Source organism: Labeo rohita, unplaced genomic scaffold, assembly GCF_022985175.1.
Source record: "Labeo rohita strain BAU-BD-2019 unplaced genomic scaffold, IGBB_LRoh.1.0 scaffold_113, whole genome shotgun sequence".
Taxonomy (NCBI): Eukaryota; Metazoa; Chordata; class Actinopteri; order Cypriniformes; family Cyprinidae; genus Labeo; species Labeo rohita.
The window spans coordinates 225,240-244,702 of record NW_026127263.1 but is presented as its reverse complement, the minus strand read 5'-3'; the positions used below and the strand labels follow the sequence as shown (position 1 = coordinate 244,702).

The 19,463-nt window shown below is 40.5% G+C and overlaps 1 protein-coding gene across 2 annotated transcripts; it reads right to left on the bottom strand.

The window, feature by feature from the left end:
* Positions 1 to 9,449: 9,449 nt before the first annotated feature.
* Positions 9,450 to 16,287, bottom strand: LOC127157603 (olfactory receptor 52E8-like). 2 transcript variants are annotated; one of them, XM_051100843.1, is made up of 2 exons: positions 15,353 to 16,287; positions 9,450 to 9,474 (listed from the first exon to the last, which is right to left on the bottom strand). In XM_051100843.1, the coding sequence occupies exons 1-2, from the start codon at positions 16,285 to 16,287 to the stop codon at positions 9,450 to 9,452; spliced, it is 960 nt and encodes a 319-aa protein (XP_050956800.1). The 2 variants fall into 2 exon arrangements, with proteins under 2 accessions (XP_050956800.1, XP_050956799.1); XM_051100842.1 differs by lacking the exon at positions 9,450 to 9,474 and having other exon boundaries at positions 15,272 to 16,287.
* Between the last annotated feature and the right edge of the window lie 3,176 nt (positions 16,288 to 19,463).

The following is a 19,463-nucleotide window of genomic DNA, read 5'->3' as shown; positions in this document are numbered from 1 at the left end:
TGCTCGTCCTTATTCTCTTATGTTGCAAAGATCATTGGACATTTGCATCATTTAATCCGAATATATCTTCTGATTCATCCCTTGAGAGATTTCAGACAACAGAATGATGTAATACTATTATGCTGAAGTAAATGTCTAGCCACTGCTTTAGTTTCGTTAGATTTATTTTACTAGTCTACAAACAGGTCACAGAATTGCCTCATTAATTTCCATTATATTACAGTAACTCAAGGATATGTTAAGTCTACAATGTGACACTAGCAGCTGCATTACAACTAATTAGTTTTTCCATGGATTAGCTGTAACTGCAAGAGGTGGAAATAGCTGAGATCCACTGAGGGGTCAGTTTAAATATGCATACCTCTTTGTAACAACCAGTGTTGGGTTCGTTAATCAAAAATATAATTTCTTACTGTTATTCTTTTCAAAAGTAGTATTACTTTAACAAATTACTGCTGGCAGGGCGTGATAAGTACGCCAAGGGCGCCCCCTGCGTCTGCCCCTGTTCCCACGCAGCAGAAGCCTCCATCCAAGCAGTGGCGTGGAGCCGGTTGCAGGCAGGATGCCCAACCTGTCCAGGCCTCCACAAAACCTGCAGGCAAGTGGAAAGTTAAGAGGCCCAGATATGGAGGGGACAGCTCTTCGGGAGATGGTGACCACACCACTTCCTCCCCTGGAAGAAAGCTGGGTGGAGAATCCTTTGTTTTCTTTTCTTTTCTTTTTCCCACCACTGGCTGTATCAAAATTTTCAAATAAAGAGCAGTTTTCTCTATCTCGGGGTCCCAAGAGGGCACAGAGAGCTGTGGACAGTGTTATTACTCTTGTCCTCTTGTACTCTTGTTACTCGCCAGCTGGCAGCAGAGGGCGGCTTGAGAGCCTAACCAGACTTTCTCACATACCCTTTGCCTAACCATGAAACCAGGTAAATGTTGCACCACACACTCAGATCTTGCTTCGGTCCACAAAAGAAACCCCCGAGCCGTGTATCCCTGCATTTCACCTCACTGTCCCACTGTGGGTACATCTGTGGTTCCTTTGGTCCCGCTTGCATGGTCTCTGAGAGACTGACTAGTGTTCACAAGCTACCATTCAAAATGTTAACGCAGAAACACATTTTCAAATGCATTAATCCCTGAGATTGGATTGCAGTGACTGACCTGAAAGATGTGTACTCTTTCATGTCTCGTTTTAAGCCCTGTCCTACCTTCTAATAGGGGGATCAGGAGGCTTACGCAGGGCACTGGAAGCATCAGTGGCACTTTGGTACGGATTCCCAATTCATTGGTCACACCGTGATGTCAAAAGTGACCGACTGAAAGGGAACATCTTGGTTACTTTTGTATCCCTCATTCCCTGAGGGAGGGAACAGAGATGTCACTGGCTTGGCTCCTCAGTAAAAAACCTGGTTATGCATTGAAGCTGTTACCTATTTAAACCCTTGCTGCAGGACGTGGCAGTCAGATGCAAATATCACATGCCAGTGTGTATTGGCTCGATTAAACTCGAAGTAGATTAGTCTCTCTGGCGAGATTCCCAATTCTTCGGTCACGACGTGACATCTCCGATCGCTCCTTTAAGACATCTTTCCACGATCAAAATAAAATACGCTATGACGTTCATTCATGTTTATTTCATGCTTTAATAACTATGAAAAGACAATAAGTTGACTTGTGTTGCTTGAACTGAGGCAACATAGCACACAGCACATGAAAGACGGGACATGTCACAGCACATGAAAGAGCCACAAAACGGTATTTATTGTTTGAATTTCCTGGGGAAAAATGCTATATTTGTTAGGTACACATGTGTAACTGAAAATTTTCACTATGAATACGTTTACAGATAACCCCTTAATAAATACATAAACATGCAATTGACAGTAACATTCAAAATAATTTTTACATCCGTATTGCCAAAAACCCAAAATACAAATATACAGTACAATATGTTTCTTAATACTACATTGAAAAAAAAAAAAAGGGATAGGGATAGTTTACCAAAAAATGAAACTTCTGTTAGTAATTATTCACCCTCATGTCGTTGCAAACCTGTAAGACCTTTGTTCATCTTTGGAACACAAATTAAGATATTTTTTATGAAATCCAAGAGTTTTCTTACCCTGCATAGACAGCAATGCAACTACCACGTTTAAGTCCCAAAAAGGTAGTAAGGACCGCAAGTGTAGGTATTTGGACAGGCCCAAACAGTGGTTGAAGCCACTCCATTCTCATCCGATTGCATAAAAAAGCCAAAAAGAATATACATGACAATTTAATGTAAAGAAATACAAAGTAATTGTGTGAATACAATGATATTTCACCAAGTGTACACACTTTTGGATTAAAAGCCATAAGAAAAAAGCCACGTGATCACATAAACCGAGGCAAACACAATTGAATATGTTCAGGTATGCGGTTCATTATTCTATTTAAAATATATATCGATAGCCACTCTGTCATGAATTTGGTCAGTGACCTGCGGTCCGCTCACCACCAGATGTCGCTCTCACCCTGTCCTTACACTTAGACTGTTGCTCTACACCCCGGACTACATCTCCCATCATCCACCACACTGATTGCGTCGCCACCTGTGGCCAATCAGCGGCCCTATTTAAGCCCCGGACTTTCCCTCGGTGAGTCACTGAGTATTGTGGAGTTAATGTGGAGAACTGTGTCGGTTGCGTTTAGCGCTTCCCTAGTGCTAGCACCTTTACAGTGTTGTTCCTTAGTTTCCCTGAGTTTCCTAGTTCCCGTGTTCTCTAGTTCCTGAGTTCCTTAGTTTCGTATTCTCGCCTGGCCATCTCGTTTTCGTCTGTCTCGCCGCCTGCCTTCCTGACTCTCGCTCATTGTATGGATTACCCCACTGCCTCACAGACTACTCTTGTGCCTCGCTCCAACATACCTGTTTGTAACTGTTCTGACCCTGCCTGCTTGACCATGTATTTGTCTCGTCCTATTAATAAAAGCTTGCGCATAGATCCCCTCGGCTCTCGTCTCCCTCTCAAAATTACAGAATACTCGGTCACACAAGGATCCAGCAGCTTTACTCACGGACATTATACAGGTATGGACACTACAAGAATTTTATTCCGACTCAAACAGGGACCACACACTCTTGAGCAATACACCCGTGAATTTCTGGCCATTGCTAACTATTCCACCTTCCCGGACTGTATTGTTATTGAGATTTTCTGTGATGGAGTCAATCAGCCGTTAAGGGCGAGGCTGAGACGCGAGGGTTCGCGCTCATCATTAGCCCCTTTTCTGGACTTTGCTTTATTTACTGTGGGCTCATTGTTTACCGTGGGTGTCGCAGAGGAGCAACGCGACATCACGGTAACGCCAGCCGGGCAACCCGCTCGTCAAATGGTGGCCGTGCCGGAGCGCTCATGCAATGGCGGCGACTGCGGCGCCCGTTCTCAAAATGGCGGCGAAAACGGAGCTCCGTCACGTCACAGCTGCTACCCCAGAGCCAAGCAAAGTTATAGCTGCATTTCCTGAGTCAAGCCAAGTTGCAGCTGTGTTTCCCGAGTCAAGTCAAGTTTCCGAGTCCAGTCAAGTTGCAGCTGTGTTTCCCGAGTCAAGTCAAGTTTCTGAGTCCAGTCAAGTTGGCAGCTGTGTTTCCTGAGTCAAGTCAAGTTGCAGCTGTGTTTCCCGAGTCAAGTCAAGTTTCCGAGTCCAGTCAAGTTGCAGCTGTGTTTCCCGAGTCAAGTCAAGTTTCTGAGTCCAGTCAAGTTGGCAGCTGTGTTTCCTGAGTCAAGTCAAGTTGCAGCTGTGTTTCCTGAGTCAAGTCAAGTTTCCGAGTCCAGTCAAGTTGCAGGTGTGTTTCCCGAGTCAAGTCAAGTTTCCGAGTCCAGTCAAGTTGCAGCTGTGTTTCCCGAGTCAAGTCAAGTTTCTGAGTCCAGTCAAGTTGGCAGCTGTGTTTCCTGAGTCAAGTCAAGTTGCAGCTGTGTTTCCCGAGTCAAGTCAAGTTTCCGAGTCCAGTCAAGTTGCAGCTGTGTTTCCTGAGTCCAGTCAAGTTGCAGCTGTGTTTCCAGAGTCAAGTCAAGTTTCCAAGTTCAGTCAAGTTGCAGCTGTGTTTCCTGAGTCAAGTAAAGTCACAGCTGCCACTCCAGAGTCAAGCAAGATTACAGCTGTTGTTCCTGTGTCAAGTCAAGTTACAGCTGTCGTTCCTGTGTCAAGTCAAGTTACAGCTGTTGTTCCAGTGTCAAGTCAAGTTACAGCTGTTGTTCCAGTGTCAAGTCAAGTTACAACTGTGTTTCCAGGGTCAAGTCAAGTTAAAGCTGTGTTTCCTGTGTCAAGGCAAGTCAAAGCTGCTCTTCCTAAGTCAAGTCAAGCTACAGCTGTATTTCCTCTGTCAGGTCGAGTCACAGTTGTGTTTCCAGTGTCAAGTCAAGTCAGAGCTGCTCTTCCTAAGTCAAGTCAAGCTATAGCTGTATTTCCTCTGTCAAGTCGAGTCACAGTTGTACCTCCTGAGTCAAGCAGAGTCAAAGCTGTCTTTCCTGAGTCAAGCAAAGTCAAAGCTGTCGTTCCTGAGTTAAGCAGAGGCAAAGCTGTCGTTTCTGTGTCAAGCAAGGTTGCAGCCGTCACTCCTGAGTCAAGCAAGGTCAAAGCTGTCATTCCTGAGCCAAGTCAAGTCAGAGCTGTCGTTCCTGAGCCAGGTTAAGTGTCTGCTGATCTTCATGAGTCAGGTCAAGTCACTACTGATCTTCATAAGCCAAGTCAAGTCACTGCTGATCTCCATGAGTCAAGTCAAGTCACTACTGATCTTCACAGGTCAAGTCAAGTCACCGCTGGACTTCACATGTCAGGTCAAGTCACTACAGATCTTCACAAGCCAGGTCAAGCCACAGCTGGTCGCCATGAGCCAAGTCAGGCCTTAGCCGGTCTCCACGAACCAGAGCCAGCTCACGTCCCGTCCGACCGCCCAGAGTCAAGCCACGTCCCGTCCGATCGCCCAGAGTCAAGCCACGTCCCGTCTGACCTCCTAGAGCCCCGTCACATCTCTTTTGTCTGTTCAGAGTCTCGTTACGGCATGTCTGATCATCCAGAGTCAAGTCAGGTCTCGTCCGACCTCCCAGAGCCTCGTCACGTCATGTCTGCCAGTGTGATGGCAGTCACTATTCTGAGTATATGGGCTGCACACTATGCTCCTGAGGTTTCGTCTGTCACCAAGTCTGCTCCAGAGGTTTCGTCTGTCACCAAGTCTGCGTCAGAGGTCTCGTCTGACCTCCCAGAGCCTTGTCACGTCATGTCTGCCAGTGTGATGGCGATCACTATTCTCAGTATGTGGGCCACGCACTACGCTCCAGAAGTCCCGTCTGATCACAAGTCTGCCTCAGAGGTCCCGTCTGATCTCAAGTCTGCTCCAGAGGTCCCGTCTGATCTCAAGTCTGCTCCAGAGGTCCCATCTGATGTCAGGTCCCAGTCCATGACGCGGGTGCCTGCTCCGCCCTGGAGGGTCCCTGCGCTTCCTGCTCCACCCTGGAGGGCCCCTGCGCCTCCTGCTCCGCCCTGGAGGGCTTCTGCGCCTCCTGCTCTGCCTCCTGCTCTGCCCTGGAGGGCTCCTGCTCTGCCTCCTGCTCCGCCCTGAAGGGCTCCTGTGCTTCCTGCTCCGCCTCCGGCTCCGCCCTGGAGGGTTCCTGCCCTGCCGGTCCTGCCTCCAGTTACTGGATCCTCCGCATGGACCTGGTCCTCCAACCCTCGCCCTGTCTCGCTCCCACCCCACCGCTCCCCTGGTCTGTTGTTCGGTTGGAGCGTCTGGAAGCCGCTCTTTGGGGGGGGGCTATGTTATGAATCTGGTCGGTGACCTGCGGTCCGCTCACCACCAGATGTCGCTCTCACCCTGTCCTTACACTCAGACTGTTGCTCTACACCCCGGACTACATCTCCCATCATCCACCACACTGATTGCGTCGTCACCTGTGGCCAATCAGCGGCCCTATTTAAGCCCCGGACTTTCCCTCGGTGAGTCACTGAGTATTGTGGAGAACTGTGTCGGTTGCGTTTAGCACTCCCCTAGTGCTAGCACCTTTACAGTGTTGTTCCTTAGTCTCCTAGTTCCTAGTTTCCTGGTTTCCTAGTTCCCATGTTCTCTAGTTCCTGAGTTCCTTGGTTTCGTATTCTCGCCTGGCCATCTTGTTTTCGTCTGTCTCGCCGCCTGCCTTCCTGACTCTCGCTCGTTGTATGGAACACCCCTCTGCCTCACGTTATGGACTATGTTCGCTGCTGATCGACCCACACCTGCCTCACGGAATACTCTTGTGCCTCGCTCCAACATACCTGTTTGTAACTGTCATAAGCAGTAGTCAAATATATAGCCTACCTAGTTTATGTAGGCCCACTGTGTTTCACCAAAAAACAAAAACAAGTAGATGTGTGCTATATTTATTGTTAGAAAAGTAAGTTGCAATAATGACATTTTGATGATCTATTTAAAAAAAAAAATCTACGTCCTCAAATGTTTGTATGCATTAGTGTTGACTTCCTCTAGTTTTATTGTGCATCTATTATACCTATTATGCCTAAAGACTAGTAAAGTTAATAAAGTAGTTTTGTAAGGTCATTGCCTTTCTAAACAAAACTTTTTTAATGATGTTTTGATTTTCAGTACTCAAGGTGATGGGAGACAGGATTCTCCCAGGTTTAAGAGATGTTTGTACATGTTCTCCTGTGCATCGACACATAATTAGTGATCTATCATGAGTGCTGCTCATTAACAGCTAAAGTTTGACAGTTATTCTGTAAACACTTTCAGTTAAAGATGATGCAACTCCTGTCTCAGAAGTTTCACAACAAATACACCAAACTTTTTTTTTTGCAGTAGTGGATTAAATCAGTAATGAATATTATCATTTTTTAATCCTAAAGCTCAGCATATGAATATATTAATTTTCTAATTCCTTATTTATATTAGCTGCAATAGATATGCATTATATAAATGTGATTTCTTTCTTTTTTTATTTGCTCCAGAAATTAAATAATTTGTCTTTCATTGGTAAATGAATAAAACATTCAACCTTTCCTTATCTTAGATATCTTAGGATACTGTTATTACAATCCAGATGTAATAACGAATAATTAAGACTCTTACTGTGTATTGCAGTGTAGTAATATAGAAGCTATCAGATGTATTAATAATATTTTGAAGAAATCAACTCTGTGTTTCATGACTGCAGCAGAGAGAGTCATGAAATGAGACCAAATCTGTGTGACCATTGTATTAAACCAGGGGTTCTCAACTCTTTTCTTGCAGAGTTCAGCCAACCCTAATCAAACACACCTGAACAAGCTAATAAAGGTTTGTAGGATCACAAGAAAGTATAGGCGTGTGAGTTTGATCAAGGTTGGAGCTAAACTCTGCAGGACAATGGATCTCACAGGCCTAGTTGAGAATCCCTATATTAAACACTGCTGTAACACTGTCAGGCATCATGATATCTGTACTGAATCTGGTGCTGCTTAGTAAGGTTGTCATATTAAACTGCATTTCTGCATTTCTGATATGAGAGTTCAGGTCAGCAGCATCCCAGAAACTGAAGATTGACAGTGTCCTCAGAAAATTACAAGTTGCAGACCACTGAAAATGTGTCCAACAAAACGTCACTGTTTTCTGGTTGTATTTTAATTATTAAATTCCCAAAATAGACTTTCTGAATAGAAATTCTGAAATTAAAAAAAGGCCCACCACAATTATTATCTGGTAATGTGAGATGTTCAAAGATCGAATCTCGCACCTCCTGATCTGCTCGCACACAAATCGGGGCCGCACGGATCATATCAAACATGTTTAATATTCAGGATGTATGATTACTTTCACAACAGCTTTCACAACAGCATGTTATTGTTACTTTTTTGTGCATACAATCTACAAATCAGCCACAATCCAGAAAAAAAGCACACAACAGTGAAGGGGTGACTCTCTAAAACATCAGTAGTGCAAAACACTACAATACACTCACACACACACACACTTATACACAAAAACACACACACACACAAATGAACGTGTGTCATTTCAAAAGCTAATTTTGGGAAATGTGTGAAATAGAAGCAATCAATGTAAGAAATAAAGTGCACAGCAATGAAAGCATGAGACTGTAAGCCATCAAGGTTGCAAAATAGACACACACACACACGCACACACACGCACACACACACACAAACACACACACAGGGAAATATGAGACTGTAACAGAAGAGTTATTGTTCATTGAATTTTACAAAAAATAATTTTAATGAAATGTTCAAAATAAAAAAATTGTTATGACTGAAAGAATTGCATTTTTATTAAGTTAGAATTAAAACAATGGGTAACAAAATGCTTTCCATTGGTTCTCTTTCTAATGCAATGTTCAGGTTTGACTGTATTATAAAGTTAAACTGGCACTTTAAATTACCAGTTAAACCAATCAAACAAACAAAAAACTTGGCAAATAAAAAAAAAAATAGTCTTTGATAATCTCATATGATATATTAAAATCCACAACCTGAAAAGGCAACAGCAAATATGTGCAAAAACAACTAGAATTCACAAGCCCTTCTACAGAGAGCAGTACATTCATCTAGTGGTTAAAATATGATATTGCTTGATAATTATGCTCACTACACCACCAGATAGCACCAAACTGACTTCAAAAAATTGTTTTCTATAGGCCAGGTCTCTACTTTAAACTGAAATACAGCATTAATTAAAAAATAATAAAAATTATATATATATAAAAATGTTCTATTATATTCAAAGGGAAAAAAATAGATCATAATTATTGCATAAATATTAATTATTATCATAAAATTCTCTCAAAACACCACAGAAAAAAAGAAAAAATATTATTGAACAAAAATACATTTGATTGATTTTACACAAAAAAAAAAAAAAATGATTTCAGGGGTCCGGTCACTTTTGACCGTGAAGGTCCTGAGTGTGACTGGAAAACGAAGAACCCCAGAGGGTTAAAATGAGGGTTTTGTTAATTGCAAGCACGCAGCTTTTCACTAATGCTGTATAACACTAATAATAGGTCTTTGTGTTTTCAGAGTAATTAAAAGTAGGTCACGGACAAAAATTCACAGTCATTGTTTGCTTTGGCTTTTAAATTATTTTATGGTATAGTTAATAGACAGTGATGTGTAATCTTTGCATTTATACACAATTGTTGCACTTTTTCTGAGAATATCTCCATTGATCATTCTGAATACTTTTTCATCATTGCACAGGTATACTGTATAGCCCTTTTTTACTACTTTTTCTAATTCTAATTATTTATCATGTATTTTATTACTATAATTGGTAACTTGGTGGTCCCTTTTCACTATTGCTCCTGGACAAGGTCTACACATATGTGACCCTGGACCACAAAAACCTCATAAGGGGCAATTTTTCGAAGATCATCTGAACGCTGAATAAATAAACTTTCCATTGGTGTATGGTTTGTTAGGATCGGACCATATTTAGCTGATACAACTATTTGAAAATCTGGAATCTGAAGGAAAAAATCTAAATATTGAGAAAATCGACTTTAAAGTTGTCCAAATCAAATTACAATATTTCAAAAATTAAGTTTTGATATATTTGCAGTAGGAAATTAACAAAATATCTTCATGGAACATGATCTTTACTTAATATCCTAATGATTTTTGGCATAAAAGAAAAATCGATAATTTTGACCCATACAGTGTATTTTTGGCTATTGCTACAAATATACCCATGCTACTTAAGACTGGTTTTGTGGTCCAGGGTCACATATATGATTACTTCACTGCAATTTGTTTGGCATTAAGGGATCATTCTGCTGTAAACAATACCAAAACAATATTTTCTCAGCATTGTGGGTATTTACTTCTTTTATGTTGGCCTTGATGGTGTGGAAAGTGGTGGTGGAAAGTGGCTACTGGAGAGCGACCTTGTTGGATTCTAGTGATCCTAATGACCTTTATTAGCTGGTTCAGGTGTGTTTATGTAGGCCTAGAGATATATTCTGCTGAAAGTCTCTTACTGCAGGTGGAAAAAGTCTTCATCCTTCGAGTCTCACACTCAGTTTGTTTATATCTGACATGTACATTTGACATGGCCTGAATGACAGTGACAAAATTCCCATTTTTGACAATAGGTAGACACCTGGTGTTCTGAGTATTAAAAATGGTTCGCTTTATTTATCTTGAGTTGCATGTGTTTGCACATTACGCTCAATCTTTGAGTGATGCTTAGAGGTGGAGTTATCATTTAAAAAACTAATTAAACTTACGTATACACTTTATGTAGAACATGTGGTAAAGACAGTCTGGATTTATTTTAATAATCTCATTACTGGGATTATTTGGAAGTCTCTAGGACAATTATACCACAAATTGATTTAATAATCAGTTAATTATCAGTTAATAATTTAGCACATTTGGGGTCCCACTGCCCAGAACTGTATCTCTAAGGCATTTGAATTATTAACCTATGATAATTAACTTCTGTTTAGGTGAGAGTAATCAAAGTAGGATGGTCATAGGCTGCATCAGATGGTCATTGGTCATGGATTACCTGCTAAAGGCCATCAATGACTTATTACTTTAACAGCATAACAGGCCTTAGTCTCTCTCTCTCTCTCTCTCTCTCTCTCTCTCTCTCTTTGTTGATCATTGTTGAGATGTATGCAGTGTCTCTCTGGACCTTTACTGTGTAATTGCTAGGTAACATTCAATGCAATGAATTGTAAACATCATAAAAGCAATTATTTTGTGGCTGATAAACAGTCAGTAACATGCAAACAGTTGCCATAAAAAGCGTCTTTTTCCTCATGAGTCTTAATTTGCTACTTGGTCTTTATCCCTGAAGATGCAGACCTCCTTCATGATCACTGAGTAACATTTTGTTTTTCAAACAGTATTTTGTTTCTACATGTCTCTATGCCTCTGCGGGGCTCATTAACAGGTGAAGTAAAAAAAAAAAAAAAAAGAAGGTACAAAAAAGCAAAAACCCTTTCAATCAAAGATGATGCAACTCTTGCTCAAGTTTCAAAACACTTACACAAATTATTAATCATTATCAGGAACGTACCTGGTGTTTGTGATTTACTTTCATTTATGTTAACAGGTTAATGATTATTATTGTCACAATACTTTTTAGTACTCATACTAATACTTTTTCAATACTCTTTTAGAATAATTATCCTACATATCTCAGGATATGTAAATAATAAAGCTATTCAGCATAATACAGAGAGCTTTCAGCATTGCAATCTTCATATTCATGACATCATTTGATACCGAGTTATCTGAAATAACTGATTCTGACTGGTCAGTTGTGGGATTTAGGGTTCATATCCTGTCTACATTAGACACGAGTGAAAGATCAGGCCTTCATCGTGTTCAGGAATTTGAAGAGAAATGAAAACGCAGCTAGTGACAGTGCTTGCATAGTTTTTTTCCCTCACAAGAATACCAGCATGTTCACCTTCTCTGGTTTAAGAAACTGCCTTTTTCTTTACTTTAACTTGAAAACCAAATCCTATGTCCCATTGTTTCCAAAATATTCGGTCATTTTTGCTGCACACTGTGCATACCTTTGCACTTGTGACGCACTAATGCAGCAAGTAAACCAGGCTGTTTCTGCCATATTCTCTTTTTTTGTGTTTTCTTTTGTTTTCTGGATAAAATAATTACACAGACAACTTGAACGAAGTTGATCATCCCTTTAGGAAGAAATGTCCTAAATGCTGTAATTTCTTGCAAGAATATTTGTGAGAAAACATTTTCGCTGACGGTCGGGACTGTCTCTAAACTGAATGTTTTGTACCTTTTGCATGCAGCTATGACAAGACGACAGAGGACAAGAAACTTTTTGTGTAGTGTGAGCACCACAGTGATTCTAGTAGTCTTATAATCATGTAGTGTGAACTTGCCCTTAGTGGAACTGAAGGTGTCAGAATAAACACAAAACACTTTTGGTCCCCTCTGCCTTTCATACTTCAAAGCACTGGTTTGAAACAAAGTTTTTGAATGTTTCCCAAAGTGGCCATTATTAGTCCACATCATAGACTGTAAATAAAGATCGATGATGCATCTCTGCATTCTTCCGATATAGAAAAGTGAAGCCAAAATATCCCAGTATGGCCACTGACATCTTGTGCCCATGACGTCATTTGGAGCCCAAGTCTACACAATAGTGATCATGAGCTGGAGCCACAGTATCAAAGTCCTGCTCAAATTCCCTCAGACTCCATCAGAGGCACAAAATTATGACACCACAGCGTGTTTTAATAGCATCAAATAATAAATTAAAAGCAAACTCATTAAAAAACCTGAACATTTCAACATATGTCAGCAATGATAAGAACTACCTAAATTCAGGAAAAGATGATTTCCATTTTTAGAAGCAATTTTGTTCAATTTGGAGGCATTTTAAATTGACCCTTTCGCAAAGACCTATACCCCCCCCCCCAATGCTGTTTCTACAAGGAATGACAATCTTACACCACACATCGTGTTCTCACGCTGTAAAAAATACAAAGCAAAGACAACACGCTGACAGACAAGAAAGAGCAGGTTACCTTTGGTATGGAGTCTCAGATTTCAAATTTTTGAGAAATTCAAACAAATATCGTTTTGTGGCTCTTCAATGTGTCGTGACAGATTGATATAGCATCTCAATTCAAGCTGCATGTGAACCGATCAAGTCGTCCTACTAGTTATAGCACAAAATAAACATGAGTGAACATCAGAAGGTATGTTGTTTCAACCATGAAAAGACATCAATACACACCATTTTTTAAGTTCAAGTCCACTGACAATCTATGATTTCTCTAGTCTGGTTTGTTTGTCGGATGAAGTGGCAGATTCTAGGGCTGTGATGGTATGCAATTTTTTTTCTTACCGCAATGAAGAATCAACAAATCACATGTTCGGAGTAATTCCTCATTTGTAACAACAAATTATTATTAATATTATTATTAATTAGGCTACATTTATAATTACAACCAAGTAAGTACAACATAAAAGAGGCTTTTTTCTGATTTGGGTTTTTTAAAGTGCAACATAAAAAGCTGTTGTACAACTACTGGGCTGCTTAAGTGGATCGTCAAGTCCTGCTGCTTTATTTTTTGGTCTTCATGTTTCATGCCAGGAAAACCAACATGTTCACTTTGTCTGGTTTTAGCGAGGATCGAGGAATGGAGTGACAATGTTGCCAGCCGCACTGCATACACGCTCTGAGGGAGTGCTCGTAGCGCATATAGTCATATATTTTCTGGCAACTTTCGACAGAAGAGGGAATCGAGCCTGGTTATCCTGCCACCAGGCAAGCGGATCAGAGTGCAAATCAAGGGCTTTCTCCTGCAAATACCTTGCAACTTCAGTGTCTGCACAGATTATTTGTGGGACCAGATTGGAGGACTGTGCTTTTCTCTTTCCAAGCAGCTCTGCAAGAATTTTTTTTTTTTTTTTTTTGGAGGAGATGGTGCACTTCCTTTTCTGCCTCTCCAGCCTCCGAGGTACTTCATGGCACCGGGCATGACAGTGGACCTCAGACCTCAACACCATGGTCAGCATCTTATTACTGTGGTAATGCGGTGGTTACAGCCCTAGTGGATTCTGAATTTGCATTTGATCAAGGGTGAATTCTGCACTATCTGCACTAATTCTCTCACCATAAACAGCAAAATGCAGATGTACGATGTAATTAAGATGGTGTGTCTGAAATCAGATAGCGTTGTGATGTATAGTATAGCTATGATAAGACTATGACAGATGACAAGACACCTTGTTGTGTAGTGTGAGCACCACAGTGATTTAGAGTCTTACAATCCTTTAGTGTGAACTTGCCCTTAGTGGAATTAAAGGTGTCAGAATAAACACAAAACACCCCCTCTGCATTCCATACGTTTTCAACTTTTGCGAATTCTAACCATAAACAACACAGTAAGATATACCAACGATGTAATGGTGTGTCTGAAAATTACATGCTGTCTGAGTAGGTACTACATTTGAATTTGAAGCCCAGAGGCTTAGAGGGGCCTGCAACAGTGCCACAACAACTTGATCTTGAATGATATTTTTGGATTCCTGTGTCCATTTGTGGATCTGTTGTGCTAGTAGCGGTGTTTCTTATGACAGTTAAAAAAAAAAAAAAAGGTTAAAACATGACAATGCATAATTAGGCTGTAGGGGCTTAGCTGAATTAATAATGTCAGCTGAATTGTCATTAACAATCATATTGTTAATGATGAATCATGTTGGAGTGTTGTTGTTGTTGTTATTCCTACAGTCTCTCCCGCAGAACCTGATTTTACCAAGTACGACATGTTCCTGGATCAACATCTTTGTTGACCCTGGAACAACATTGTGATTAACCAATCAGTTTTGAAAAAAAAAAAAAAAAAAGTTTATAGTTTTTGTGAAGTTTAGGCTTACAATCAGTGTTTGGTGCTTGTACATCAGTGTCATTCATCTATCATTTCTTCTGATTTTAGGGATTACTCATGGGTAAGGTTAGGTGTAGGGATGTGGTCAAAATTAAATTTTTGGATTAAAATGTTCCAGGGTCAAGATATGTTGACCCAGGAACACATCTAACTCAGCAAAATCAGGACTTGCCTCTCTCCCAGTTGTCATTGTGTTTTTTTGCAACATATTCCCTTATTCATGTGTCAGTGTATGCAACTTTTAGAGAGGTTAAATAAATGAGGTAATAACAAAAATTGAGAAACTATAATTTTATGTGCAGACTTTTATCAATAAACAGGATTATCTTAAGCTTGCTTGAATAAATTGATATCTTAGTTCATGTTTAGCTTTTATTCTTTATTGTACAGCATATACAAAAATAACAAAAAGTTGAGACATTACAACAGAGAGACAATAAGAACCTTATTAGGAGATCTCAGACATATTCTTGAAAAAATGCATCCTTGGTTTGCATTATTTTTGAAGGTTATGAACATGAAATTAACAAACATGACAGTTAACGGCATTTAACACCACTCACAGAAATGAATTAAAATAGCTTATACAGTTTCCAGTCTATTTTGTTGTTTTGTCTTGGGGGGTCAGTGATAAGGAACACAGTACATACACACACTTCAGATAATCAGATGGATTCATTCATAAATAAATATACAGCATATCATTGCTGTTCACCAACACACATTGAGTCTCACGTAATGCCCACTCTACATGTTAGGAGAGAGGGAACTGTAACTATTTTCTGCTCATACACTTTATTTTCCACATAATGAATCTAAAAACATTAATGAAAAAATATATTTAATTTTTCAGATAGGTTGTTTAATTCCTAATGATGGTAGAATACAAGCAGTCATTATGGTCATTTCAAAATGTTCCTTCTAATTGGCGTAATTCTTTTTTTAAGCATTTTTCGAATTAGGACTCTGATTTCAGCTGTGTTTAAAACATAAATAATGGGATTTAACATTGGTGGAAGAGTAAGTGAAAGAGATACGCTGACGACTCTGGTATTTGGAGTGAGAGAAGTAATTGATGAAATAATGAACATGCATATTACAGGAATAAAAAATGCTCCGACCAACAAAAGGTGAGTAGCACAGGTCTTCAGTGCTTTTAAACGTGCTTCCCAAGTTGTAATTTTACTTAAGGCAAAAAAAATGCCCAGATATGACAGGACTATAATTAACAATGGTGCTACAAGGAACAAAGCTACGATGAGGTTTGTTATAAACACATTAATGCTGTTGTCGTTGCATGCCAACCTCAACAATGGTCCATTATCACAATAAAAACTCTGTACCACATTAGATTTACAGAATGAAAGTCTGGTCATCAAAGATGCTGACAGAGCCACCAGAGAAGTGTTAAATGCCCATAATACTATAAATGCTAAAGACATGACAGTATTATTCACGATGGCATGATATCTTAATGGTAAACAAATTGCAATAAAGCGATCAAATGCCAGAACAACAAGAGTGGCACTTTGCACAGTAAAAAAGAAGTTCACAAAAAACATGTTTGCCAAGCAAGCATTGTAGGACATGTACTGTGAGTCAGAAAAAAAAGTCTTCATCATGTTAGGAATCACTGCATTAGTTTCACCAAGGTCAGCCAAGGCCAAGTTGAACACACCAATGTACTTTGGACTGTGCAGACTTTGTTCAAGAATTATAATGAGAAGGACTATGGCGTTCCCAATTACAGCAATAAAATATGCAATAAATAAAAAAATATAGTAATAACTGCTGTACGGTATACCTGTAAGTCCAATGATGAAAAAGTATTCAGGATGAACAATAGACATATTCTCGACAAAACTTGTATTTAAAGAACTCATGACAGCTGTGTATTTGATGTTTTTAACAAGCTGAAAATAGAAATTACCATGAAGACATAAACAAAATTTAGGAAATTCACAAAATTGTCATCTTACTCTTCTAACAAATCTTATACATTTATGTAAAATTTCTGCATAATATTTAAATCACAGACCTGTATACATGAAGTTTTAGAGCCAGAGCAAACAATGACTATGAATGTCTGAACACTTGCTGCTTTGAATGAAATTGCTCAGCTGTAAATGCTCCTCATTATTCTCCTGTGTTGCAAAGATCATTGGACATTTGCATCATTGAATCCAAATATATATTCTGATTCATCTCTTGAGAGATTCCAGACAACGCAATGATGTAATACTATTGTGCTATTGTCAACTTCTGGCAACTTCTGCTTTAGTTTTGATAGATGTTTTTCACTAGACTGCAAACAGGCCACAAAATTGCCTGTTGTGTTCTCATTAATGTCCATTATATTAGAGTAACTCAAGTATATAGTTAATGTTAAGTTTACAATGTGACACTAGCAAGCTGGCAGGGAGTGATAAGTACACTATTTATTATAATTTACATTATTTTTCCATTACACCCCACAAAATTGGTAAGCCTAATTTTGTTCTTTTCTCCACAAAATTCTGACTTTACATGTACGCCTCTTTGTGAATGCCAAGGTATGTTTACATGATTTAGAATCATCACTATCTAGATGATGAACATATTATGATATATTATGTGTAGAGATCAACTGATAAATCAATTTACCGATATTTTCCCGATATTTAAGCATTTTACCATAAATGGTTATTGGTTTTGTAATATCGAATTCACCAATAAACACCGCCATCTTATTGGTGTTTTGAGAATTACTGGCAGGATCGCCATTTTAGCACATCTGAGGGGAGACGAGACAACAACAAGGGCATGCACAGATAAAGCACTTGCTTAGCTGTAATTAGTAAACTTTATTTAACATAACAGCCATTAATGCACATATTAGATGGGTTACATAAATGCCTGATATTTAGCTAGTTTATGCAGGTTTGGATCTAAGAAATAGACAAACTCACAGAGTCACGTAAGATAATCCGTCCTAATAAACGCGTACATTTGTCTGAATTAAATAATACAACCATAATTGATTGCATGTTGAAAATAAAAGCACTTAATTTAATTGTCTCTGTTGTGTATATCATTAATCTCGTGAAGTCACTTTCATTTTGCTGTTCGCTCACCGGGTTGATGCAAATAATCTGTATCGGTTATAAAAAAATCTATATCGGTCGATCACTAATTATGTGTAATGTTCTACTTCAGGTAATGGCTTGACTGCTCTGACGATTACAGTGAGGGCTTCCCTTCTGCATTGGAGGGTGAGCCCACTCTCACTGGATGACAGTTTAGCTGTGTTGTCTCCTTCAGGAATGGTAGTGTTGCCCAAATCAGACCCAGAGATGACAGTTATGTTTGCCCGGACTGCCGAGAGGTTCAGGCTTGAGTAGGAACCTCCACTGTGTTCTGAGCCCTTGAGGTTGGATGGTTTCTCGGAGCAGCTTGAGCTGGTTCTCTGCCCTGTATGCTATGGTGTTGCTTTAGGTCCATCAGGCCAAAGCGCTCAAGGACCTGCACGAGGGTGGTCACAGCCCAGCTGTTCTACAAGAACCACGTACAGCGACTGACCTCACGCAGAGAGGAACGAAGGTCACTGTGCATGCTTTGGGTCAAGTGATATCCACACTGATCATCCAGGAATGGCGTCTCTGGCTGTGTCTCGACGACATGAGATACAGAGAACATCAGGTTTTTGAATGCAGCAACCGTGTCCCAGACAATCCTTTTCAGTGATGCAGTCGAAAGCTTTGCCCAGCAGTTCTCAGCTGTGCAGAAGCAGATGGAGGTGACCAAACACATCCTGCCCCAGTGGACAGCTGCTGCGTCTACCCGACTTCAGGCCACAGCGTCCCAGTCTGCTTGTTGCTGAGGGCACCCTCTGCTTCTGCTCCTGCTCCCATGCAGCAGCAGCCTCTATCCAAGCAGCGTCGTGGAGTCGGTTACAGGCAGGGTGCCCAGCCCATCCAGGCCACCACCAAACCTGCCGGCAAGTGGAAAGGTAAGAGGGCGACCCAGAGATGGAGGAGACCACTCTTCGGGAGATGTTGACTGCACCACTTCCTCCCCTGGAAGAGTGCTAGGTGGATGTGAAGGATGTGTCTCAATTCTCCCTCGACACAGACCATTCATGCAATATTGCATTTAAGGGTCGAGCATATGAGTACAAGGTCCTGCCCTTCAGGCTGTCCTTGTCTTCCCGCATCTTCACAAAAGTTTTGGAGGCATTCCCATGAGAGAACACATGACATCCTCAATACTGCTCATACTGGCACAGTCACAAGATCAGTTGTGCAGATGCAGGGAACTGGTGCTCAGTTACCTCAGCCAATTGGGTCTTCAGGTCAACCGGAAAAAGAGCAAACTCTCCCCTGTGCAGAGGATCTCTTTTCTTGGGATGGAACTGAATTCGAGTGAACAGACAGTGCGCCTCGCAGAGGAATGTGCTCACTGTTGAACTACTTGAATTCATTCAAAGGCACGACAGTGGTCCCAAGGACATTATTTCAGAGGCTCCTGGGGCATATGGCACCACTCGGTTTGTTTCATATGTGACTGCTTTAGCACTGGCTTCATGGCTGAGTCCCAAAATGGGCGTGGCAACACAGCATTCAACGGGTGAAAATATCACTGGCCATTCACCAAACCTTCATGCTGTGGGTGGACTCTTTAGCTGTTTTTCCACTGTTGGGCCACATGGTTCTAAGAACTGTCAGGTACGGTTTCAGTTGTATTTCCACGTGAGCCTGGTATGGCGCAGCACAATTTCAGCCTGGAATTCATGGTACAGTTAGAAAACTGTGCTAAACCATGCTGGTAGAGTGTGTGTGCTAAGCGGAAGGGCGATATTTGATCAAACAGCCAAGTAAACAGTTACACTACGTTTCATAGCTCATGCATTAATACTGTCAATAAATTTTACCTTCTGTTTCTGTCTCTGGTGGCATGCATATCCCCTCAGCATTCGTTGCCTTCATTTTATTTTATTTTTTTGTGTCCTGAGATGTGTCCTTTTTTCTGTTATTTAACAAAGTAAATATCAGCCAAAAAACCTGTCCCAAAATATCGTCCA